Here is a 26,445-nt window from a genome sequence, read left to right as displayed (position 1 = left end):
AAGCAAGATAAAGGAAGACTACATTTATCTAGACTACAGGTAATCAATAAAATTCCTAAGGGGATGGGGATATTACTATCTGCCTAATATTCCAATTAACATACTGATGACTATATATATGCAATTTGGCTGATGACAAAATACCCTTAAATTTAAAATATAGTTTAGTTTTTCACTCTAGAGTACATTATGGTCACTGCTATAAAGCATTTATTAAAGCATGATCTAGTTTGTATCAGAAACACGTGCAATTTTTTTCTTTTGAGAGAGTTTCACTCTTGCTGCCCAGGCTGGAGTGCAATGCTATGATCTCAGGTCTCTGCAACCTTCGCCCCCCCAGTTCAAGTGATTCTCCTGCCTTAGCCAGGCCTCCTGAGTAGCTGGGATCACAGGCTTCTGCCACCATGCTGGGCTAATTTTTGTATTCTTAGTAGAGACAGGGTTTCGTCATGTTGGCCAGGCTGGTCTTGAACTCCTGACCTCAGGTGATCCACCTGCCTCAGCCTCCCAAAGTGTTGGGATTACAGGCGTGAGCCACTGCACCCGGCTTTTTTTTTTTTTTTTTTGAGATGCATTTTTGCTTGTTGCCCAGGATGGGGTGCAATGGTGCAGTCTCCCATGTAAAATTTTTTTTGTTTTGCTTTCATTCTTGAAGGATCCCATGTAAAATTTAAGAAAAAAAAAAATCTAATTGAGCATCCCTAATCTGAAAATCTGAAATGCCCTAATGAGCATTTCCTTGTAGGCCCTCAATAAGTTTCAGATTTTGACACTTCGAGATTTTTGGATTTGATACTCCATCTGTATCTGACGAATCTGGGAGAAAAGTCTGACTGTCCTGTTCTATTTCCCCTGTGGTCTCCTATGATTTCCCGGCCCTCTAAGACTTTGGGGGAAGATTCTTATCCTAGAAAGAAATTAAGCTAATATAGTATTTAATTAGAAAATTTTCTGAAAATTATATGCTTAATCAACAAAGATTTGTCAGGAAAAATAAGATGTAGTACTCAATACATTTGAATATGATTTTACTGAAGCATACATTATTTCAAAGCAAAAGTAGTTTATGTTGTCAGTTCTAATATATAATACATTTAAGTCATTATATGAATTTAATTTTTTATTTGTGTATTTCATTGTAGTGCTGTGACAACAAAATGACATCTGTGTACCAGAGCATACATACATCAACAGTTAAGATGTAATTTTTTCATTACATAGCTGCTAGAATATTTAGCTTTATGTAGGAGACATAAGCATGTAAGATGGCCACACCAAATAATTTTCTGTTTTTTTCTTAGATAATTTTATTTTTTTTTATCAGTAATACTTTATCAACCTCACTGTTAACAGAACTGTAAATTTATCTGGGTGATGCGGTGTGTGGAGAAGATCAACTGTGTTACACTGTAATCGTTGCTAGAGTAATCTCATACACACCAATAAGGAACTGTCACCATAATTAAGGGCTAGTTACTGTTGTTAGTTGCACAATGATAAAGTTCTTTTGAAAATATTGGTTAGCCCACTTATATGTGAAAAATGCCCTTTCCACTTATACACAAGAAAAAAATATTCAGAAAGTTATTTTTGGCCTTGCTATGTCAAAAAGTCAACTGTACAAAGATCTACGTGTTAAACCTAAAATTGTAATTTTGAAAGTCTATTAAAAACAAAAATGTCATGCATTTTTATTATCAATTATGCAGAGGCTTTAAAACTGTTGCAAGACCATATAGTATATATTAGCTTTTATACTGCTAATGCACAACTAACAGCAAACTTGATTAGATTAACAGAAATCTGTCTTAATTACACCTTTATATATCACACTAGAGACAAATGCCACAAGATCTGCAGAAACATTCAGTTCTGAGCACTCGAATGGCAGGATAACTTTTTGTGTTGTAATCCTTCACATATAGAAAAACAAAAAAAAATTCTGCAGTCTCACGTTACAAAAAAACGTACTGCTGTAAAATATTAGGAAGGGGTAAAGGATATCATCTATAACACAAAGTAACTTACAACTAGTGTCAAAAAGCAAACAAAACCTCTAAATAAAAATATCAAAATACACAGAGCAACTGAAGCACAAATCCTGCATTAAATACAGTAAAGATTTAATAAGACAATGCACTAGGTTAATAAAAGACACAAAAATGGGGGTCGGGGAGGGGAGCTAGGGCAACCAGAAAATAAAATCAAAATAATGGGAAAAAAATCAGAACCACTGTTTCCTCCCCTAGTCGGAGCACTTTTTTTTTTTTTTTTTTGGTGTCTTCCCATTCAAATAACACCTAACACTATACATTTTTTAATGTCATAGAAAAACCTGGTTCTTCCATGAAATCCTTTAAATTCTTGATATTTTTTTAATGTAGACATTATTATGAATGAAAAACAGCCAACAAATGGGCACCTTTTTTTTTTTTTAACACTGAAGATTCACAGACACTTTAAAAGTTATCATAATCTTTCTTGTCTTTTTTCCCCTCAGCTTCAAATCCATCAACTCCATCACTATCCCTTCTTCGTTTCCTGTTGTTGTGGATGTTAAAACGTTGGCTCATTTGCGGTAATGGATCCATGCCTAGAACTTTGTGTATCTGGCGGAATGCAAGGAGTCTCAATGCAAACTGCAACAAAGAGTCAGAATTTTGAGTTAACTGAAAAATCCCAAGTAGTAATACTTATTACATTTACCTCCCTCCAAATGCAACATAAAAAAGCATGTGTAATGAAAGAAACATTTAAAGGAATTAGTTTCACAAATGAAATAATCTGTAGGTTCTCATATTTTTATTTCCAGGGTTTTCTGTGTGCATGCCATTTTGTTTTCTTAAACATTAAGTTAAAAAAAATTTAAATAAATTCAGTATCACATTTATTTAAAAAAAACAAAAAACACCATCCTGAAACTGCACAACAAAGTGTCTTTGTCACTGAGCAAGCCCCTCTTTTGTTCATATCCATGTATTTTCCCAGTTTTTCATCAAATGCCCATGTTCACAGGGCTGAGGCATGGGCTGAACAAACATACACCTCCCCAGCTTTATAAAAAGGATCGCAATTCATTTTTTTTCCCCATTTAACCATTCATTCATATGCTTGTTCATTTAGCAGATACCTAATTAAGCACTTAGCATATCTGAGTGTAAACAATAAGCAAAATTTCTGCTTTCATGAAGCTTACATTTAGTGGAGCTAGGACACACAAAAATTACAAAAATTATAAGTGTCATCAAAAAACCAAACAGGGTATTGAAAACAAAGAAAAATGGGAGCTACCTGCTTTAACAGAATGGTTGCTGATGGCCTCCCTAGGCATTTGGTAGACAGCATATAGTTTATGAACTGTAATTATACTCACGTGGATGTACCAAACTTATTTACCTAATTTTCTACTGGTAAACACTAGGCTGGTTCCAGTATTTTTATTACTGTACTACAACGAATGCCTGTTTTAAGATGTTTCTGTGTACTTAAGTGACAAGTTCTGGAGAAATAACTTTTAATCAGTGGGACCGCTGAACATGTAAAAGTGAATATTGAAAAACAAAGCTCCCCAAGATTTATACTGATTAACGTATCTACTAGTAATATGTATGCAAGTCTGCTTCCCCTTCTGGATACAATAAATGGGGAAAAAAATTCTCACAGGTATGATGGGCCAAACAGTATCTAATTGTTATTTATAATTTTTTTTTTTTTTTTTTTTTTTTTTTTTTTAAGACAGGGTCTTACTTTGTTGCCCAGGCTGGAGTGCAGTGGTGCCATCACAGCTCACTGCAACCTCAGTCTCCCTGGGCTCAAGTGACCTCACTCAGTCTCCCAAGTAGCCAGAACCACATGCTCGTACTAACACAACTGGCTAATTTTTGTATTTTCTGTAGAGATGGGGTTTCTCTATGCTGCCCAGGCTGGTCTTGAACTCTGCCTACCTGCTAGGATTTTAGGCGTGAGCCATTACGCCTGGCTATAACTTGTATTTTCTCTTTTTTTTTTTTTTTTTGAGATGGAGTCTCGCTCTGTTGCCCAGGCTAGAAGGCAGGGGAGTGATCTTGGCTCACCGCAATCTCTGCCTCTCGAGTGCAAGCAATTCTGCTATCTCAGTCTCCTGAGTGAGTAGCTGGGACTACACGTGCCCACCATCACACCTGGTTAATATTTGTATTTTTAGTAGAGACAGGGTTTTACCATGTTGGCCAGGCTGGTCTTGAACTCCTGACCTCGTGATCCACCTACCTTGGCCTCCCAAAGTGCTGGGATTACAGGCATGAGCCACTGTGCATGGCCAAAAATTTTTTTTTAATAGAGATGAGGTTATGCTATGTTGCCAGGTTGGTCTTAAACTCCTGGGCTCAACCAATCCTCTTGCCTTGGCCTCCCAAAGTGTTGAGATTACAGGCGTGAGCCACTGTGCCCGGCCCTAACCTGTTGACTGCTGTTCAGACTATTTTAAATCCCTACTCTGATTATGAGATACAGGATAGTTACTGGTTACAGTCATCCACATGGGAATTTATTGCTCCAAAACTTTTCCCCCAAGTTAGATAATTCTAGTTCCTAAGAATTTTGCCTCATACACATGCTTTGAAAATCCTGAAAGTCTCAAAGTCATCAGCAGTCAGGACTTGATACAGCATGCTACTTAGTCTGCAATTATTACAGATTTTTGCCAGTACTGAGTATTTCTCTACCTCACTTAAGTTATAAGGCTGTTAATTTCCCAGGTAAGAACTAGGAATTTTTATCATCATAATACACTAACTCTTTGAGAGAAACTTATAAAAGATCCTTCCTAAAGATAACAGAATAGAGTTTTCTTCTACATTAATAGAAAATATCCAAAGGTATCTCATATACAATAACAAATATTTATACTTTTTTTTTTTTTTTTTGAGACAAGAGTTTTGCTCTTGTTGCTCACGCTGGAGTGAAATGGTCCAATCTTGGCTTACCACAACCTCCGCCTCCCAGGTTCAAGAGATTCTCCTGCTTCAGCCTCCTGAATAGCTGGGATTACAGGCATGTGTCACCACACCCGATTAATTTTTTAAAATTTTTAGTAGAGGTGGGGTTTCTCCATGTTGGTCAGGCTGGTCTCAAACTCCTGACCTCAGATGATCCACCTACTTCGGCCTCCCAAACTGCTGGGATTGCGGGTGTGAGCTACTGTGCCTGGCCGAATATTTATACATTTTTATGATACAGACATTGCTACTAAGCATCAGCCTATTCCTTTTTTTGAAACAGTCTTACTCTGTTGCCCAGGCTGGAGTGCAATGGTGTGATTTTGGCTCACCGCAGTCTCTCCTGGGTTCAAGTGATTCTTGTGCCTCAGGCTCTCGAGTAGCTGGCACTACAGGCGCTCATGCCACCACTCCCGGCTACTTTTTTATTTTTAGTAGAGACAGGGTTTTGTCATATTGGTCTCAAACTCCTGACCTCAGGTGGTGGTCTGCCTGCCTTGGCCTCCTTAAGTGCTGGGATGACAGGCTTTGCCCAGCCCAGCCTATGCTGATATTATTACTAGTTTTTAAATGAAAGAATACTCCAATAAGTAAAACCAAGATAGCATTTGAGGCTTTAGTGAGCACTCTACAATCTCTTGCTCTGCATGTGGTTTGTAGGTATTTCTAAGGTCTGACAAGAAGAGAAAATTCTATCATATTGACAATTATTTAGCAGCAAACTAAATTTGAAGATTGATATGAACTATTCCCATACAAAGACATTTTAGAATTTCAATAATCATCAAAGATTAAAAGTTTACTTTACAATCTATTTCCTTCTTGGGAAGGGGTGATTAACCTTATAAATTTAGCCCTTTTAAAGGTACATTAAACTATGTACACCTACCTAGAGGAAGGAATTTTATTAAATGACAAAGGCTGTATCTGGCAGAGGCAACTTGAAAAGGATCACTGGAGAAAAAGCATTGTGGCATACAAGAATAATGGTAGACACTATAGAAGGAAATATGGAATCATTCCAGAGACAAAGGAAGGAAGAGGGACATTAACATGGGAGCTACAGGCCACCAAAAAACAAACTGAAATTGACACTGGTACTTCATATTTCATCAGTTATATACATTCATTTATATGTGCAAGTGTGTACAGCTCCACGCAATTTCATCACATGTGCAGCCTTATGTCATGTAATCACCACCACAATCAAGATGGTCAACTGTTCTGTTGCCACAAGACCCCCTTTGGAGCCACGCCATTCCTTCCTATCCTTAACTCCTAGGAAGTACTAATCTGTTTCCTTCTCATGCAACTATTATGTCATGAGTGCTACATAAATGCATTATACATTATGTAACTCTTCACTTTTAGTACGAACACTTCTAAATGTTCTCCTAAAACCAGACCACTTTCTTTAAGGTCACATTTTTTGAAAAATAAGCATTCCTCTTAATAACGAATTTTGTTAGTTTTCAAGTGTTCTGAATTTATTTTCCTTTAAATTTATAACTAATTCTCGTAAGTACCAAAGGGAGAAAGAAGAGACACTCAAGGCAACTACCTTCTTCCTTAGAAAATTAAATAAAAGAAATAAAAACATCAAATGCATAAGAATTTGGCATGTTCTGGGTTTGTAAGATATCCATAAAATTCTATTACTACTATCTCTCCCCCAGTACAGTTTCTGGCATAACAATTACATCTTTGAAATTCCAAATTATTCAAGATAATAAATTAAGATCTTAAATCCAACAACTCCCAAGAATCTTAGAGTGGATTATTGTTCATAGCTACTACGTTTTTTTCCCCTACTCAGCACATTTCTGGAATCAACAATGGAAAGCTATACCAATTTTAGGTTGATTATTTTTTCATTCATTAATTAGGTTCAATGTTTTTTCTTTTTCATAATTATTCTCTCAATAGGGTTAATAAGATGAAGATAATGATAATACCAGCTAACGTTTAAGATCCTTCGATAAACCATGTGCTAGGATGGTTACACATATTAACTCATTTAATCTTCTCAACAATCGTGTTTGAGAAGATATTGCTTTTATATCCATATTATAGATGAGACGGCAGAACTGGTAGTCAAATCCAGGGATTCTGTCTCCAGAGCCCTCATTTTTATTTACTTTATTTGACAGTGGCAGGAAAGGTAAAATTATAACAATAATGACCATAAACGCCACAGCAAATGACTTTTGTACAACCAGAGGACATAAGAATTTCTGCTGATCTTGATACATAACCTATTATCCAGATTCAATGAGACACTGAAAATATTGCTCTATTTTTATAATATATAATATGCTTACATAGAAATGGCCATATAGGCTGGGCGCAGTGGCTCACGCCTGTAATCCCAACACTTTGGGAGGCCGAGGCGGGTGGATCACGAGGTCAAGAGATCAAGACCATTCTGGTCAACATGGTGAAACCCCGTCTCTACTAAAAATACAAAAGTTAGCTGGGCATGGTGGCACACGCCTGTAGTCCCAGCTACTTGGGAGGCTGAGGCAGAATTGCTTGAACCCAGGAGGCGGAGGTTGCGGTGAGCCAAGATCGCGCCATTGCACTCCAGCCTGGGTAACAAGAGCGAAACTCGGTCTCAAAAAAAAAAAAAAAAAAAAGAAAAAGAAAAAGAAAAAAAAAGAAATGGCCATATAATTTAATTAAATAATAAAATTTTGAATTCTATTAGTGAAATCTAATAGAATTTTTTGGGCAAGCTATTTTAATATACTCTCTAAGGATTTGCTTACTACAAAAGCAGAAGAATAAATATTACATAGTGACTTACAATATTTAGGACAATAACAGAAAAATAAAACCTTACTGGAGTAACTCAATAGAGCTCTGGATTTGGGAATACTAGTACCTGTGCACTGGATGTAATGTCTTCACGCTGCTGGTCAGTCATTGTTGCCAAGGTATCAAAGGGATCCTTTTCACAAGGATCCAAAAGTCCAGGACTACCTACAGCAATCACCACAGGGAGACAAAAGCATTAGCATTGTCCATTCATTAAAAAAAAAAAATTCAACCAGCAAATGAGTAAATTTCATTTCACTTCATTAAAAACAAAGTAAAAGTTACCTTTAAGAATAATCCCTGAAGAAATGCACTCAAAAACTCTTCTCAGTGCATCCCCAGGGCTCTGAGGGCTAGAAGCACTGCTGATTGCTTTCTCTACTAATAACTCCATAGCCTAAAAATAAAACATAAAAATGTGTTTAACAGCTTACCAATCAAAGGAATTACTCATTTTCAAACACTAGAATGATAAACTAAAATTTTAAAGATTGAAAAGCTATATAAAACAAATCACAAAAACAGAAAATAAATATTACATATAATATAAAACGTTCAAAAGTAATAAAAGTCAAGCAAAGAAAACAAAATTAAGGCAATACAAAATTTACATTTTGAAGAGATTTTGTAGTTTGTGCTTAATGGAGAAAAATGCAAGAGTAACAGATTTTTTTGTTTTATTTTTAATTACTACTATCCTTTATAATAGGTCTTAAAATTACTCAGATTATGAGGCTTCTCATTTGAAAAAAAATTCTTTAGATATCTGGGGTTCACACACATTTATTTTCTGATACCTGTAAGACTGCTGATGCTAGGGGGTTTGAGCAGACACTATTCTACTACGTACAAGACTTTTGGTCTTTTCTTTACAAAAAATGGGAATCATTTAAATTTTTCTTAGACACGGCCGGACTTCTACTACCCCTAAGGAAAATGCAAATTATGTTTCCACAGTAAATTACAACCGAGAGACTAAAAATCTAAACCAATGAATAAAAGACAAAGATGAAAATATATATAGCCAGTGTGGTGGCTCACGCCTGTAATCCCAGCACTGTTGGGAGGCCAAGGCAAGCAGATCACTTGAGATCAGGAGTTCAAGACCAGCCTGGCCACTATGGTGAAACCCCATCTCTACTAAAAAATACTATAATTAGCCGGCATGGTGGTGTGTGCCTGTAGTCCCAACTACTCAGGAGGCTGAGACAGAAGAATGGCTTGAACCTGGGAGGTGGAGGTTGCAGTGAGCCAAGGTTGTGCCATTGCACTCCAACCTGGGCGACAGAATGAGACTCTGTCTCAAAAAAAAAAAAAAAAGAGTATAGATTTAGAAAGTAGCAGCTGGGAGCGGTGGCTCATGCCTATAATCCCAGCACATTGAGAGGCCGATTGCCTGAGTTCAGGAGTTTAAGACCAGCCTGGGCAAGATGGCAAAATCCTGTCTCTACAAAAAAATCCAAAAAAACCAAAACTTAGCTGGATGTGGTGGCCTGTAACTACCTGGGGGGCTGAGGTGAGAGGATCGCTCAAGCCTGGGAGGTTGAGGCTGCAGTGAGCCGAGATCCCACACTCCCTTCCAGCAGCCTGAGTGACAGAGAGATCATGTCTCTTCAAAAAAAGAAAAAAAAGAAAAGAAAAGAAAGGAAAGGAAAAAAGCCAACCCAGGGAGTGGTGTTTTGAAGGGTCTCATTAGAAAAATTGGTTTGTATTTAGATTTTTAAAAATTGATGTAAGATTCACCCTTTTAAACAATTTAGTAGTTTTTAGTGTATTTACAGAGTTGTTCAATCATTACCATTACCTAATTCCAGAACATTTTCATGATCTCCAAAAGAAACCACACACCCGTTAGTAGTCATTCTCCATTCTCCCTTCCTTCTGGTCCTTGGCAACCACCAAATCGCTTTATTTCTACAGATTTGCCAACTCTGGACATTTTATACAAATACATAGCTTTGTGTCTGACTTTTCTCACTCAGCATAATATTTAAGGTTTATCCCTGTTGTAGCTTTTACTTTAAGTTTAAATAAGCCTACTAATAGCAGTTCAAATAAACTAGTTTGGAACCACTATGAAATCCTTAAGATGATAATGAAAGCTGAAAAGACATTAGTGAGAATCCACACTTTTGGTTGTATACTAAAAAAGCTTATGGACTTACTTTTTAGAGGTAAAAACTATGTCAACCTATTCACTCTAAGGCCATTTCTCAGAATCTCTTTAAATGAGAATTTAAAGAAATAGTACACATTAACAGCTATGAAAAAATGATAGCTTCCAGTACAACTGGGGAAAACCTGAAAATAATGCATAGTCACAATGATAAATGTAAGTTACAATTTAAAAAGAGAGCTCAGTTTATTCCACTGAAGAATGCAGGAAGATGTTCAATATTCTTTGTTTTTTGAGAAAAGGTCTCGCTCTGTCACCCAGGCTAGAATGCAGTGGCATGACCACAGCTCACTGCAGCCTCAAGCTCTTGGGCTCAAGTGGTCCTCCCATGTCAGCTCAGCATCACTTGAGCCCAAGAGCAGTGAGCTGCGGTCATGCCACTGTACAACTGGGGCAATAGGCGCAGTCACTGTGCCTAATTTTTGTAGACGGGGTCTCACTATGCTGTCCAGGCTGGTTTCAAACCTGAACTCAGGTAAACCGACTGCCTTGGCTTCCCAAAGCCTTGGGATTACAGGCATGCACGAAAGCATCCAGCCCCTCAAGACATTTTTTTTTAATGGATTTTTATTTTTAAATTAAGTTTTAATATTTTAGGGGATAAGCTTCAGTCATCTAGAAAACTCAACGCATATGTATGGAATATCTCTCATTTCCAGACAAACCGACTATTATTTTAAGATACAAAAAGACTGAGAGATCCTTGAGGATAAGATTAGTCTTACTCATTTTGAACCCACTTACCTAGCACATGTAGCCAGAATTTTGTAAATACTTAGTAAATGATTATGACATGGAATCATTTTGGAAAGAATGTGGGAATAATCCTGACAAGTCAGTGATAAAATAAATCAAGAGTAACAATTAGCAGAATATTGATGTTGTGATTACACAAAACTGAAGTCATAAAATATGTAACTTTTGATAAATGCCTCAAATTTTTACTGAGTAGTTTTGGCAAATATGAGAAAAGTGAGGATTAAATAATCAGCTGCAGTTTAGGTATGTCAAGACATAAAAATGTGTTTCAAGTAACTCAAAGCTTTTTCAAAATCTGTTTATTGATTTACTTTAAGAATCAGGCATTTCTGATTTATACCAGCAGGTAAAAGCAGAAATGAATTTTAAAAAAATCAAGAAAAATAAATTATTTATGGCACATAAAAAAGTCAATATACTTAAACATATACAATAAAACTAAGTAAACTACCTGCCTCTGACACCATTTGCTGTGAAGTAAGCAATTAAAACATATTAATTTTCTAAAGAATATAGCTGTTCTCCAAGCAGATGTCTACAGTTAAAAGAGCAATGAAAACAGACTACAATTCAAAAGTAAGAATATCAAAAATAAATAGAATCAAATTAAGAAAATGACACTTCAGGTTGTAATGTAAAGGGTCTTGGTAGCTATAATTATATAAGAGAATAGCTTATTAAGAGTTGTTATAACTGGAGATGGAAAAATCTCCTCATATTAAATGATTAAAAAATCAAGGATTGTAATATTTGCTTTAAAAATTTTTTAATTAAAAAATGTTTTTACAGACGGGATCATGAAGGAGTGCAGTAGTTATTTGCAGGCACAGTCATAGCACACTGCATTCAAGCTCACGCATAGCTGAGCTTGAATGTCTGGGCTCAAGTAATCCTCTCTCAGCTTCCCCAGTAGCTGAGACTATAGGTGAATGCCACTGCATTCAACTGAATATTTGTTTTTTATTTACTTTTTTAGAGACAGGGTCTTGCTCTGTTTCCTAGACTGGAATGCAGTGGTGTGATTACAACTCAAGGCAGCCTTGACCTCCTAGGCTCAAGTGATCCACCTCAGCCTCCTCAGTAGGTGGTACTACAGGACCCACCACCATGCTCATCTAATTTTTAATTTTTAATAGAGATGAGGTCTTCCTATGTTGCCTGAGGTGGTCTTGAACTCCTGGGCTCAAGTGATCTTCCCACCTTGCCCTCCCAAAGTGATGGAATTACAGGCATGAGGCACTGCAACCAATCTTATTTGCTTTTAAAAACACTCATGCAGTGTATTTTTTCCCTTCCCATCTCCAGTTATAATAAGAATAACTCTTAGTAAGTGGCAGGCATCATGCTAAATGATCTCTTAGATGCATAATTTAATTCAAGATGAAAAAACCCCCATAAATTTAAGAGGTTAAAAATAGCTTTGTCCAAGGTCATGTAGCTAGGTGATAAAGCTGAGATCTGAACCCAGGTCTTTCTGAAGCAAAACGATTTTTTTTCTTTCTCACTATGTTTCAATAAGTATCTTTCTTAAATGGGTGATCCAGAGAGAAAACATTAACTGGTTTCCTTGAATATTAGTTTCCAGCTCTGGTTAAAACAAAACAAAGCCACCTGATGAGATTGTAGTAACACAGGCACTTTCACTGGTGGGAGTGTAAACTAGTAAAACCTTTCTTTAAAGCACAATGGCAAGCTCTACCAAATTTTAAAAGACACACGTTAATTAGCCCAGCAATGTGAGTACTAAGAATTTACAATAGGGCTATTACTACATCACAAAAGCAGAAAAAATATTCTGCCCAGCTCTAAATTTGTAACAGACTAGAAACAATCACTAGCACTAGGAGTTCTGGCTAAGTAACAGTAGTAGTAGCAGTTACCTAACTCTTCATTATAGCTACAACTTACTAAGTACTTAGCCTCATTAAGCAATGCTCTAAGTCAGGCGAACCCAAACTACGGCCCCATGCGGCCCCCTGAGGCTATTTATCCCGCCCCCCCCCCCCCCCCCCCGCACTTCAGGAAGGGGCACCTCTTTCATTGGTGGTCAGTGAGAGGAGCACAGTATGTGGCGGCCCTCCAGCGGTCTGAGGGATAGTGAACTGGCCCCTTGTGTAAAAAGTTTGGGGACGCCTGCTCTAAGTCTTCACATGTATTTACCAATTCTAATTATTATAATCATGTTCTGAAAGGCAGGTATAACCATCATTCTCATTTTATAGATTAAGATGTTTATGCTCATAAAATACGATTTTATGAATACCCTAACAATAGCCAATTGTATATACAAAAGCCACTTACACAGTCCAGTTGACGTGGATTATTATTGATAACATGCAAAAAGACCTTGATTTGTAAGCCCATTTGCAGGTGGTTGCATTTTTGTAATATATTTACTCACAGCACTTTATTTCATATAGTGAAATGTATGAAAGTCTTAATAAAAATGGTCATGACTTGCAGGGAAAACGTTTACTTACAGCTTTTAGTGAATTGGGGATGTGCATACAGTTAAATAATGATTTTGGTAGGGGGTATGCAATGCTGAGTTAGTTCATGTACCATTTAGTGATTCTTTTGTAAGCTGTAACTGTTTTTTGCCCTGAGATGTCAGTGTCCTATCATTTTAGAACTCTCTGTTGGTTCTATCAGCAACGGCCAGAAGAACTCTTGGTACAAACTACCACCACTAAAATCTGTATTACTTACAAATGCCTCTGAAAGCCAGTAAAATATGTAAAAAGAAATGTTAACACATTTCAACTGATATTTGGGCAGGAAGAATAATTATAGCAGTTGTATCCACCTTTAATGACTCCTTTACATTTGATATTGTTTTCTTTAAAAAAAAAAAAAAGGTCAGGCATGGTGGCTGATGCCTATAATCCCAGCACTTCTGGAGGCCGAGATGGGAGGATCCCTTGGGTCCAGGAGTTTGAGACCAGTCTGGGCAACACAGTGAGACCTTATCCCTACAAAAAATTAAAAAAAAAAAAAATCTAGCCAGGCATGGTAGCATGCACCTATAGTCCTACGTACTTTGGAGGGTGAGTCAGAAGGATCACTTAAGCCTGGAAAGTAGAGGCTGCAGTGAGTCATGATCATGCCACTGCACTATAGCCCAACTGACAAAGTGAAACCTTATCTCAAAAAAGATAATGTTAACCATTTTAAAGTGAATAATTTGGCAGCATTATTACACTATGTAACCACCCTTATCTAGTTCCAAAACATTTCCATTACCCCAAAGTAAACCCTCTTACCCCTATTTCTATTAGAGAGATAGATGCACTCTGTCTCTATGATTATGTGACCTTTTGTGCCTAGCTTCTCGCATTTAGCATACCGTTTTCAACGTTCACCAATATTGTGGCAGGTTTTTTTTTTTTTTTTTTCTTTTTGAGATAGGGTCTTGCTGTGTGCCCAGGCTAGCCTTAAACTCCTGGGCTCAAAAGATCCTCTTGCCTCAGCTTCTTGAGTACGTGGGGCTACAGGCATGGGCCACTGTAACAAGCTCAATAACAGATTGTGTGTGTGTGTGTGTGTGTGTGTGTGTGTGTGTGTGTGTGTGTGAAATACTCCTCATCATAAGATACTGTTTAGAAATAAAATAGTAATAAACATTGTGTGTGTGTGTGAGAGAGAGAAAGAGGGAGAGAGAGAGAGAGAGGAGAGGGAGAGGGAGACATGGTCTTAGCCTGCTTACCAAACTGAAGTGCAGTGGTGAAATCACAGATAACTGCAGCCTCAAACTCCTTGGCTGAAGTGATCCTCTGACCTCAGCCTCCTGAGTAGCTGGGACTACAGGTGCGTGCCATCACATCCGGCTAATTTTTACGTTTGTCTTTTGTAGACATAGGGTTTCACTATACAAACAAGGCTGATTTGAACTCCTGGCCTCAAGTTACCCCTGCCAACCTCGGTCTCCTAAAGTGCTGGGATTACAGGTATGAGCCATTGTCCTAGGCCTATAATAAACATTAAAAAAAACAACAACTAACTTCATGCCTTTTATAAGTTACTGCAGTCATACTATTCTAAAGGTTTGGAGAGCACACAGCAGTTCTAATGTCTGACCAACATTACAACAGAACTCTACCTATATTTCATTTCATCACCATGGATTCATGACAAAAGAACAATGTGTCATGAATTCGAAGACAGAAAACCATTTTCAATCCTCACTGCAGTGGTAAAGGAAAGGACACAAAGCAGGCGTTGTAAGTTACTTAAGGATTTGTTCAAAGTAAGTAATCTGAATGCTAAATAAAATTAAACATAATACAGTTCATAAGAATTTCAAATTTCTTTTATTTGATAAAGTTACTCCTGTTTATGTCAATAGCACAGACCCAAACTCTCTTCCCTTCAAAACAGTTAAGAAATACATTAGGGCCAGGAATGATGGCTCAGGCCTATAATCCAAGCACTTTGGAAGACTATGACGAGAGGATTGTTTGATCCCAGGAGTTCCGGACCAGCTGAGGCAACATATGAGACCTCATCTCTACTAAAAATAAAGACATTAGTCAGGTGTCATGGCATCTGCCTATAGTCACAGGAACTAGGAAGGTTCGGGCAGGAGGACTGCTTGAGCCCAGGAGTTCAAAGCTGCAGTAAGCCAGGACTGCTCCACCGTACTCCAATTTAGGTGACAGAGAGGGACCTTCATCTCAAAAACAAAGATAGAATATACACACTACTGCCTTTCAAGCAAAATGTAATAGCTTGACTTAAACAGATAAAAGGCCAGTGACACAGAACATTCCTAAGGAACTGAGTGTTTTACCCTGCTTAGGCAAAACTCAAACTTGGCTCTCCAGAGGTGGGGGTGGGTTTGGCAGCTGATTTAACATACCCCAAAAATTTCACCAATAACCTCCAATTTGGAGAAAGGTAAAATGAATCATGTTAGGAAAAATTTTCCTGAAAGGAAAAACTCCATCTGACTATCTTCTAACTAACCAGAGAAAAGAAAAACACTACAATTTACTATCCTGAAGACTTTGAAAACCAGGAAAGAAAGAGCAGAAGCAGAAGAAATCAGGAAATAAGAAAAGAACAGAAAAATAGTTATTATTCACATCAAATTATTTCCAATAATAAATGCATTTGGCTAAAATGCAGATAAAAGAAAAAAATAAAGGTAAGATCTTCCAAGGCCGGGCGCAGTGGCTCACGCCTGTAATCCCAGCACTTTGGGAGGCCGAGGCGGGTGGATCACGAGGTCAAGAGATTGAGACCATCCTGGTCAACATGATGAAACCCCGTCTCTACTAAAAATACAAAAAATTAGCTGGGCATGTTGGCGCGTGCCTGTAATCCCAGCTACTCAGGAGGTTGAGGCAGGAGAATTGCCTGAACCCAGGAGGCGGAGGTTGCGGTGAGCCGAGATGGCGCCATTGCACTCCAGCCTGGGCAAAAGAGCGAAACTCCATCTCAAAAAAAAAAAAAAAAAAAAATCTTCCAAAGGAGTAAGAGGTAGGAAAAAAACTTCAAAGATGGCTGTGGACTCTCAACATAGAGCCCCAAATTAGCTTCACATACCCAAATGCTCTCTTGGTACAGGTGAATGTAAGTTGTAGCGAAAGGAAACAGTAAAATAGGTTCAGGAAACAAATGGAGCAAATCCTACAAAGACAAAGGCTCTAGGAGTCCTTCTTGGTTTGAAATCTGACACTCAAGGCATGCCAATAAACTCCATCACATATAGAGTGCCACAGCACGTCTGGTAAAGACACAGGAGAGTGTAGCCTACATTTGCTAACAAGGCTGCAGACAGCTAAATCTTACTCCTTTTCATAAGCATTCCTCCAATCACATCTCACAGGGGAAGAAAAAGAAGTTATCGATAAAGGTGAGAACAGATTTGCATATCTTTGTACTTGTGTGGAACATAGCATGTAAACAAGAGATGATCCATTCTGTACAGACTCTCAGCGATAGTCACAAATCAATGTGGGTTCATTAATTATAACAAACATACTACTCTAGCATCGGGGAGGCTGTGTATGTGTGAGTGCAGGGGATACATGGGAACTCTATGGTTGATCCTTGAAAAACCCGAGTTTGAATTGTGCAGATCCACTTATCTGGGAGTTATCCTCCATCTCTGCCAATGGAGATGGCGACATCAACATTTCTTCCTCACCCTCAGCCTATTCAATAAGAAGTTGAGGGCACGGCACAGTGGCTCACACCTATAACCTCAGCATTTTGGGAGGCTGAGGGAGGTGCAGATCACTTGAGGCCAAGAGTTCAAGACCAGCCTGGCCAACATGATGAAAATACTAAAAATACAAATATTATCCAGACATGATGATGCATGCTTGTAATCCCAGCTATTTGGGAGGCTGAGGCAGGAAAACTGCTTGAACCCAGGAGGAGGTAGAGGTTGCAGGGCAATGAGCCAAGATCGCACCATTGCACTCTAGCCTGGGTGAACACAGAGACTCTGTCTCAAAAGAAAAAAAAAAGGAACAAAATGACTGAAGTACAAAAATTCAGAGGTATGCATTATACCTTGTTGAGAGCACATCTTTTTTAAAATAACCATAGTTTATAAAAACATGTATTAGGCTACAAAAAACCCTTTAAATTCCAAAAGTTACAAATAGACTACATTTCTTGAATCACAATGCCATAAAAACTAGATGTTATTTACAAAAACAAAAGCAACCCTCCTTCAATCTTGAACAGGTGTGGCAGCTCACGCCTGTAATCCAAGCACTTTGGGAGGCTGTGGGCGGATCACGAGCTCAGGAGTTCTAGGCCAACCTAGCCAACATGGTGAAACCCTGTCTCTACTAAAAATACAAAAATCAGCCGGGTGTGGCAGCATGCGCCTGTAATCCAAGCTACTCAGGAGGCTGAGGCAGGAGAATCACTTGAACCTGGGAGGCGGAGGCTGCAGTGAGCCTAGATCTCACCCGTGCACTCCAGCCTGGGCAACAGAGCGAGACTGTGCCTTGGGGTCAGGGGAAGAATAAAATTCCCTCAAAACTGTTGGCTTAAAAACAGCATGAAAACAAATCATACAGAAAATAAAGAGAAAGCATTACCTATGCAGCCCAAAATTTGTGTTCATAAACTGCAGCTTTAAAACCTCTGTAACTACAGACTAAATGAATGAACCAAGTATCCAACTCAAGAAGTCTGTAAAATGTTAACAGAACACCCCAAGGAAAATAAAGATAAATTCATAAGGTAATAAATTACTAATGAGGATTAGAGATGATTTTGAGATGAAAAAACAATAAAACAGATAAACCACTGCCTAAAGAATATAATACTAGGAGCAAACTTTAAATGTCAAAATACTGACATTTTGGTTTTTTTTAAAGTACTAAAATAGTAATTTATTTGTTGTTATATGTAAATGATTTCAAAGATCTTTTTTCACTTTTGACTTTCTTCATAATCATTTCCCTTGCCGTGGCCAATGCGCCCTCAATTCCTTTGACCTGTGCATTCTCTTCTCAGTTCTTATGGCTCTCCACCCCCTCAGAGGAGAAAGCACTCTCTGAAGTAGATGGGTGACTCTCTCAAAGAAAGCCTGGGTAGCCAGTCTGCAATGATGAAAGCCTGGACTGCCAAGTGTGGCTCAGACACCATGGTCTTGAGTCTTTCACCCAAGTATCAAAATGTAGACTTAGTACAACAAAGACAGTTTCAAAGACACTCTGGGTGGGTAGAGGGGACCAAAGTTTAAGAAAGCAGGAAGCAGGATGATGATGTACAATGCTTGTATTCTCATACATTAAAAAAATTTGGGACGCGTGCAGTGGCTCACACCTGTAATCCGAGTACCTTGGGAGGCTGAGGTAGGTGGATCACTTGAGGTCAGGAGTTCTAGACCACCCTGGTTAACATGATGAAACCCTGTCTCTACTAAAAATACAATTAGCTGGGTGTGGTGGCATATGCCAGTAATCCCAACTCCTTGGGAGGCTGAGGCAGGAGAATTGCTTGAACCTGGGAGGCAGAGGTTGCAGTGAACCAAGAAAGCATCACTGTACTCCAGCCTGGGATACAGAGCTAGACTCCTTTTCAAAAATAAAATAAATAAATAAACAAAATCTGAAGCTATACAATACCTACAAATTATTCCATTTAAAATCTATTAAGTATCTAATGAATTCCAAACACCTAAATAAATACTGAAACACTCATATTGTAATTTTGCTCCCATCTGGCAAATGCTTTACTGGCTAATCAATGACACAAAGAAGAATTAAAAGCACATGTGCATGTGTGCACGGACACACACACACACACACACACACACACAGAGAGAGAGAGACAGAGAGAGAGAGAGGGAGGAGAGAGAGAATAAAGATACAAAAACATTAATAAAAAATCCTAAAATAGCAAAATTCTATTGAATGGGTTATTTTTTAAGGGAAATATAAATTGCCAAAATTAACCACAAGAGAGACTAATCATAATAGAAGAAATAGAGAAAACACTATTCCCTTAAAAGTAATTGGGAAGTGATGATGTCACATGAATTTTTATAAACTATCAAGAATAAAAGTTTTGATGCTACTAAAACTGCTTCAGAGTTTAAAGAAAGAAAAGCTTCCAAATTATTTTTAGAGAGTTAGTGATCACTGCTTTTAAATCTGACAAAGAGCACAAAAAGAAAACTTAAAAAAATTATTTCACGTCACTGAGAAATTCCTCAACAAGCTATTGGCAAACAGAACTTAAGAATTTTCATTAAAACACTTTTCTCATATGTATGAAGAATCATTCCCAGAATGCAAAGGTAGTTCAAATATGAAGAACTCTAACAGGTTGAAGGAGTAAAACTATATATTCATGTTAACAAGACTTGGAAATTGTCTGATAAAAGTTCAACTTTCATTACTGATTCAAAATTTGCTTAGTAAACCAGGAGAAGACTGATAATTCAACATGACAAGTAAATATCTCAAATAAAAGGCTGTACCACCATGCTTAATACACTTTATAGACCAGAAACATTTTCAATACAATCAGGAACATATCATACATGCCAAGCAGTATTTCTTTGATTCCATATTGGTTACTCTAGAACAGGTGTCCCCAAACTATGGCCTGCAGGCTGCATGCGGCCCCCTGAGGCCATTTATCTGGCCCCCCTGCCGCACTTCAGGAAGGGGCACCTCTTTCATCGGTGGTCAGTGAGAGGAGCACAGTATGTGGCGGCCCTCCAATGGTCTGAGGGACAGTGAACTGGCCCCCTGTGTAAAAAGTCTGGGGATGCCTGCTCTAGAATTATCTTTTAATTAAAATAAAAAATAAAAAGTACTGGGAGGCAAAATATCATTTGCAGATATACCGAAAGAAAACAAAAGAGAGATAAGGTCTCGTTCTGTCACCCAGGCTGAACTGCTGTGGCACAATCATGGCTCACTGCAGATTTGACCTGGGCTCAATCGATCTTCCTACCTTAGTCTCTCCAGTAGCTGGAACTACAGGTGCATGCCATCATGCCTAGCTAATTTTTCTATCTTTTGAGAAAGGATTTCGCCATGTTGCTCAGGCTGGTCTCCAACCCTGGGGCTCAAGCGATTCTCCTGCCTTGGGCCTCTCAAATAATGGGATTACAGGGACGAGCCACCAAACCACGACTGATTGATCTTTGATCTATCAATAGTTTTTTTGAGACAGAGTCTCACACTGTTGCCCAGGCTGGAGTGCAGTGGTGTGATCTTGGCTCACTGCAACCTCCGCCTCCCAGGTTCAAGCAATTCTCTTTGCCTTGGCCTCCCAAGTAGTTGGGATTACAGGCACCCACTATCATGTCTGGCTAATTTTTTTTTTTTTTTTAGTAGATAGAAGATTTCACTATGTTGGTCAGGCTGGTCTTGAACTTTTGACCTCATGATCTGCCCACCTTGGCCTCCCAAAGTGCTGGGATTATAGCTGTGAGCCACTGCACCCAGCCTAAATTAAGTAATGCACATGTGTAATTTATCCTGGTAAAAATTAAACATTACAGATCTCTACAGTAGTCATCCTTTCCTCCCACTCCTCAGTAATACTAACTACTATAAATTAGAATATATCCTACCCAAAATTTTGGTATATATTTAAATTCACATATATATATCTATAGAAAATATAATTTGATGGGAAAAAAAGCTCTAAAAGAAAGCAGGTGTGAACTAATCTGTCAGAATACAAAATCCAGAAATGATAAACAATTAATGAATCAAAATTTGTAATGCCGGGCGCAGTGGCTAAGGCCTATAAATCAACAGCAGTTTGAGAGGCCAAGGTGGGCGGATCATCTGAGGTTAGAGTTTGAGACCAGCCTGGCCAACATGATGAAACCCTATCTCTACTAAAAATACAAGTATTAGCAGGGTGTGGTGGCCCATGCCTGTAATCCCAACTACTTGGGAAGCTGACGAAGGAGAACTGCTTGAACCCAGGAGGCAAAGGTTGCAGTGAGCCGAGATCACACCACCTACACTTCAGCCTGGCTGACAAGCGGGACTCTGTCTCCAAAAAAAAAAAAAAAAAAAAAAAAATCTGTAAAAATGTGTTAACTTTCATATAGCAAAAATCATCACAAAGTTGAAAAGCAGATGAAAAACTGAAAAACACAATTTTCTTTTTTGAGACAAAGGTCTTGCTCTGTTCACCAGGCTGGACTGCAATGGCACGTTCTCAGCTCACTGAAACTTCTCTGCCACTCGGGTTTCAAGCAATTTTCCTGCCTCAGCTTCCCGAGTAGCTGGGATTACAGGTGCATGCCACCATGCACGGCTTATTTTTTGTATTTTAAGTAGGGACAGGGGTTCACCATGTTGGCCAGGCTGGTCTTGAACTCCTGACCTCAAGTGATCGCCTGCCTCGGCCTCCTAAAAGTGCTGGGATTGCAGATATGAGCCACCGTGCCCAGCAAAAAACACAATTTTCAATTTTCAACATGGATAAGGGCTAATTATTGTAAAAAGAGTTAACATGATAAAACAACGAATAAGAAACTGGAAGTTAAGAAAAAAATAATTACAAATGCCAACCATTATTCAATTAAATACAAAAAATTATATACCATTTATGTGTGTGTGTATATGCTTTATTATTATTTTTTTTGAGACAGAGTCTCACTCTGTCACCCAGACTAGAGTGTAGTGCTGTAATCATGGCTCACTGCTACCTCTGCCTCCTGGGTTCAAACGATTCTCCTGCCTCAGCTTCCTGAGTAGCTGGATTATAGGTGCCTACCACCATACCCAGCTAATTGCTGTATTTATAGTAGAGACGGGATTTCACTATGTTGGCCAGGCTGATCTCGAACGCCTGACTTCAAGTGATCGACCCACCTTGTCCTCCCCAAGTGCTGGGCTTACAGGTGTGAGCCACTGCACCCCACAATATTTTGCCTGTCATACTGTTAACCATTAAGAAGTATGATAATATCCCAGAACTAATGAGTGCAAAGAATATAATAGGTCTAAAAGTTTTTTTTGAAATTTTCAATGATCCAATCTTCTGGTGAACATGTTCTTTGACCTTGACATTTCAGCCCTAGCAATTTATTCCACCCTCAAGAGCTTGATAACAATATATACAGTAAGGTATAATGAGAATTTAATAGCAAAAGATTGTAAACCCAAATGTCTACCAAATGAATATAAGTTAAACAAAATATGGCATGTCCATAGAAAGAAAGCAGTAGATGTGACTGCCTTTTCAAATAATTCTAAGATGCACTTTGTTAAGAAAGTTTTAAAACTGTACAGTTTTAAACTGTGATAGCAAGGTCACACTTGTATTAAAAAAGAGAATAAAAAGAAATAAGGTAATCTTGGCTATTCACTCTCATTAATTCAGCTCTAGAGTCAATAGGGGTGATAGGTTTTTTTTTAATGAATTCTGGTTTATCTGAATTCTTGCTCTTTAGGGATCAAAGTTTCAAACAGTAATATATATAAAGACAGAAACATTTGCATGCGCATACCTTTATTTCTCCTAGGAGAAATCAAAGCAGATTGTTATGATAATCTGCCTTTAAATAAGAAGGCTTTCGGTTATTTTGTACCTTTTTGTGTTACAGAATTTCCTATTTTTAAAATTATTTTTGAATAATACATATTTCTGAATTTTTACAGTTCCCAACCACATACATTATTTTTAAAAATGTCCTTGCATAAAGAGATTAACATTTCTTGCGGAGTGTGGTGGCTCAGGCCTGTAAGCCCAGCACTTTGGAAGGCCAAGGTAGGTGGATCACCTGAGGTCAGGAGTTTGAGACCACCTTGGCCAACATGGTGAAACCCTGTCCCTACTAAAAATATAAAAAATTATCCAGGCATGGTGGTGGAAACCTGTAATCCCAGCTACTCGGGAGGCTGAGGCAGGAGAATTACTTGAACCCAGGAGGTGGAGGATGCAGTGAGCCAAGGTCGTGCCATTGCACTTCAGCCTGAGCAATAAGAGCAAAACTCCATCTCAAACAAACAAACAAAATCCCCCAAAACCAAAAAATTCTTCAGTCTTTATACATTTGTATATTTAAAAGCCAACTAATAAATACTGTGATATTTAAAAAAGAACACTGTGAAAACAGCAAAAAAAGAAAGAAAAATACAAAGAGAAACATCAATTAGAATTCTTTAATTAGTCAATTCTGAGAAAATTAAATATTCTAAAACTCCCCCAGGATTTCTCATCAGAAGAGAAAAACTGTATTTAGTAAATGCAAATAAGGCTGATAATTACATGTAAAAGGAGAGGATAAAAGCTGCAGAAATATTTCCTACACGTTTTTACACCATACAGTTACATACTACTTACCCAGCTTGGAAAATCAGACCAAGTTGGAACTCGCTGACAGAGGTCTCGAAGAATGCGTATGATAATCACACAGGACTGCAGACCATTAGCTCTAGCCTTGAGAGCAACATAAAAAATCAATTGAATTAATCTTAGAAATACTGAATATATCCCTTGATGAAAAAAAGTTAAAATACCACTGTTCAATGGAAGCTCAGATAAAAACAAAAACAATCACATTAAAATTCGATTCAATGAGCTGCCATTTACAGCAGTATTTTATGCCAGGGTTAGTATTTAAAAGCTGGTATTTAGGTCAAAGTAAACAGATTATACAAGAATAATATTTCTTGATCCCCTGTGAACCTTGACCTATGTTCATTTAAAACAGTAAACTTAAAAGAAAAAAAAAGTCTGCCTACATTAGAAATAAAAGAAAAAGTAAAGAGCTAAAAAGTTTGTCTAGGGACTGAAAGGTTAAGGAAATCTGTTTGGTTTCCCTTCTGTGCCTTTGCATGACTGCAAAGTCACTAAACCAAACAGCTGCTTCCTCACCTTTCACTCCCTACACTTATTAACTTAGAGAAAGAGGGGGAAAAAAAATCTTAAAACTATACACAAAGCTTTAAACACATATTCCATTATTTAAAGCAAAGTTAATCTGCAGCCTTATGGAATATAATATATATACACAAACATGTGATGCTCCTAAACAAGTCAACTTTAAATATAGCCACTAAAAATAAAAAATAAAAAACCCCAACTACAAAACACCCCCCAAACCTAAGTTCATTGTCAAATTAATAATAACTGCAATATGCAGATCATCATACCCAGTTTTCTATGTTAACATATTTATTTAATTCAAAATAGTATTGCTTGGGCAATCTTTTGAAATGTTTAAGCACAGTTAAACATGTTGTACTGAACTACTCTCTCATAAGGCTACAAGAAAAAAGTAAAATGATGTTCCGAACCTGGAACCACTTAGCGTGGCGTAGAGCAGCCAGAGCGTCAAGGCATTTTTGCCTGTCCAAGACGTCCGGTGGGTCTTTCACCATACCCGAGGTTACATCTAAAATGGATTGAATTGGCAAAATGCAGTGAGGAATGGGTGTTTGACCAGGTGAGCAAGACACTTCCTTAAGGTAGCATCAGTGTCACATGAGCCATTTGAAAGCTTGTCAGCACTTTAATATACCCAAGGAGTTATTTTCAACAATATTTACATAAAACCCAGTATGAGGAACAAAAGGAAGGTTAACTTAAACTCTTAATTTAGTAATATAACAAACAATTTCTGGAAATATAAACCCTACCCACCAAAATGAAATCTGAGGGAAGATTACTGGACACAGTGCACTAGCACAAAGATGACAAGACGAGGGAACACAAAAATCCACCTTAATAAATGAGAATGTACAATAAACTACTGAGTTTGTTCAGTACTCTAAATGGTCATAAGTTATTGTAGAGCTAATATAACACAGAACTGATGATAAATATGGAATTTTCAATATAGTAGTTATAATCACAGAAAAAAAATGAAGAACCCAAAACAGGCACTTTTTTTTTTTTGAGATGGAGTCTTGCTCTGTCACCCAGGCTGGATGGAGTACAACGATGCGATCTCGGCTCACTGCAACCTCCGCCTCCTGGGTTCAAATGATTCTCCTGTCTCAGCCTCCCAAGTAGCTGGGATTACAGGCATCCACCACCATGCCCAGCGAATATTTTGTATTTTTAGTAGAGATGAGGTTTCACCATGTTGGCCAGGCTGGTTTCGAACTCCTGACCTCAAGTGGTCTGCCCACCTCGGCCTCCCAAAGTGCTAGGATTACAAGCATGAGCCACCGTGCCCAGCCCAACTAAGAGTTTAACATTTTCTCTTCCACATGAAAATTTTAGCTATAAGGGAGTATGAAGTGCCCTTTAAAATTTAAAGTTCCCATAAAATATTTCAAAAAATGATTGAAGAGAAACAATAGGCAAACAGAACAAGGAACAGGAACCAGCATGGTTAAACAGAATTAAAAGTGGAAAAGATGCAACAAGCAGCATCCTGTGATGATAGATGTGTAGGGTCTTTAAGCCAATTAAAACATAAATGAGCTACACAAAACTTGAGAAGAAAATATGAAGCTAAACTAGGACAAGAAGTTAACTTTACATTAATAAAAGTCATTCATAAAAGTAGACAAAGGGCTATCTTTATCTAAAAATACCTGTAAAATGTATATATTAACAGCAAATCTGCTAATGAAGCCATTAAACAAACGGCAATTATTCCAATCTAATTCATAGCTCTCAGTGATTTTAACAATATGAATATTTTCTCAAAATAGAAAAATTATATTATCTATTGAATATAACAGTCCTTTGGCTAAAGAGTACCAAAATTATGGGGGACTTAGAATACAGTTTAATAATTAATTGAGTATATCAAATAAATATGATTGACAAAAGAAAAAATACATGATAAAAGTAAGAAAAAGTTATCTTAAGAGTATCAGTTGCAATTCCAGTCAAATTATTCATGTCTCATTATAAGCATTCAGATATCTTAAAAGATAACTTGTTCTTATTTGAGTAGATGACATACAAAAAACATATTTTGAAACTGATAGAGAATTCCATTCTCTGTCTAGGGTTTCTTTTTCTTAGTGTTTACTCCTCAAGTAATTAGAGGGATACAGATTTTTCAGAAGATATATTTAGAGGGAAGACTTACAGATAATCAAGGAAAACTATGTGGCATTTTGAGGATAAACACTACAAGAGGAATTTGGTGCTAAAAAGAAGCCATCAATATAAAAATACCAGTAATCTTGAAACTTATAAGACCAACTTCTGAACCTATTAAAAACTTGAACATAAGAAACTAACTATTCTGTTAGCAATAGCTAAGGAAAAGGGACACAAGAAAGCATAGCTAACCTATGA

The 26,445-nt window shown here is 37.7% G+C and overlaps 1 protein-coding gene across 4 annotated transcripts in view; it reads right to left on the bottom strand.

Annotated features, from left to right (window-relative positions):
- Positions 1-1,099: 1,099 nt before the first annotated feature.
- Positions 1,100-26,445, bottom strand: part of ZFR (zinc finger RNA binding protein) — a 91,245-nt gene continuing 65,899 nt past the window's right edge. For 2 of the 4 annotated variants that reach the window (XM_074386771.1, XM_039467822.2), the window contains 5 exons: positions 24,480-24,577; positions 23,524-23,619; positions 8,079-8,190; positions 7,861-7,958; positions 1,100-2,639 (listed from right to left, as the gene is read on the bottom strand). In XM_074386771.1, the coding sequence (XP_074242872.1) occupies positions 2,460-2,639; positions 7,861-7,958; positions 8,079-8,190; positions 23,524-23,619; positions 24,480-24,577 (584 nt within the window). In that variant the 3' untranslated portion in view covers positions 1,100-2,459. Of the gene's footprint in view, positions 2,640-7,860; positions 7,959-8,078; positions 8,191-23,523; positions 23,620-24,479; positions 24,578-26,445 lie in introns of those variants that run through there. The other 2 variants (XR_012514040.1, XM_074386780.1) reach the window with 2 other exon arrangements.

The sequence above is a fragment of the Saimiri boliviensis genome, chromosome 1 (assembly GCF_048565385.1).
Source record: "Saimiri boliviensis isolate mSaiBol1 chromosome 1, mSaiBol1.pri, whole genome shotgun sequence".
In the NCBI taxonomy this organism is placed as follows: Eukaryota; Metazoa; Chordata; class Mammalia; order Primates; family Cebidae; genus Saimiri; species Saimiri boliviensis.
Note: the sequence above shows the minus strand (reverse complement) of the source record. Positions and strands in the feature narration are given on the sequence as shown.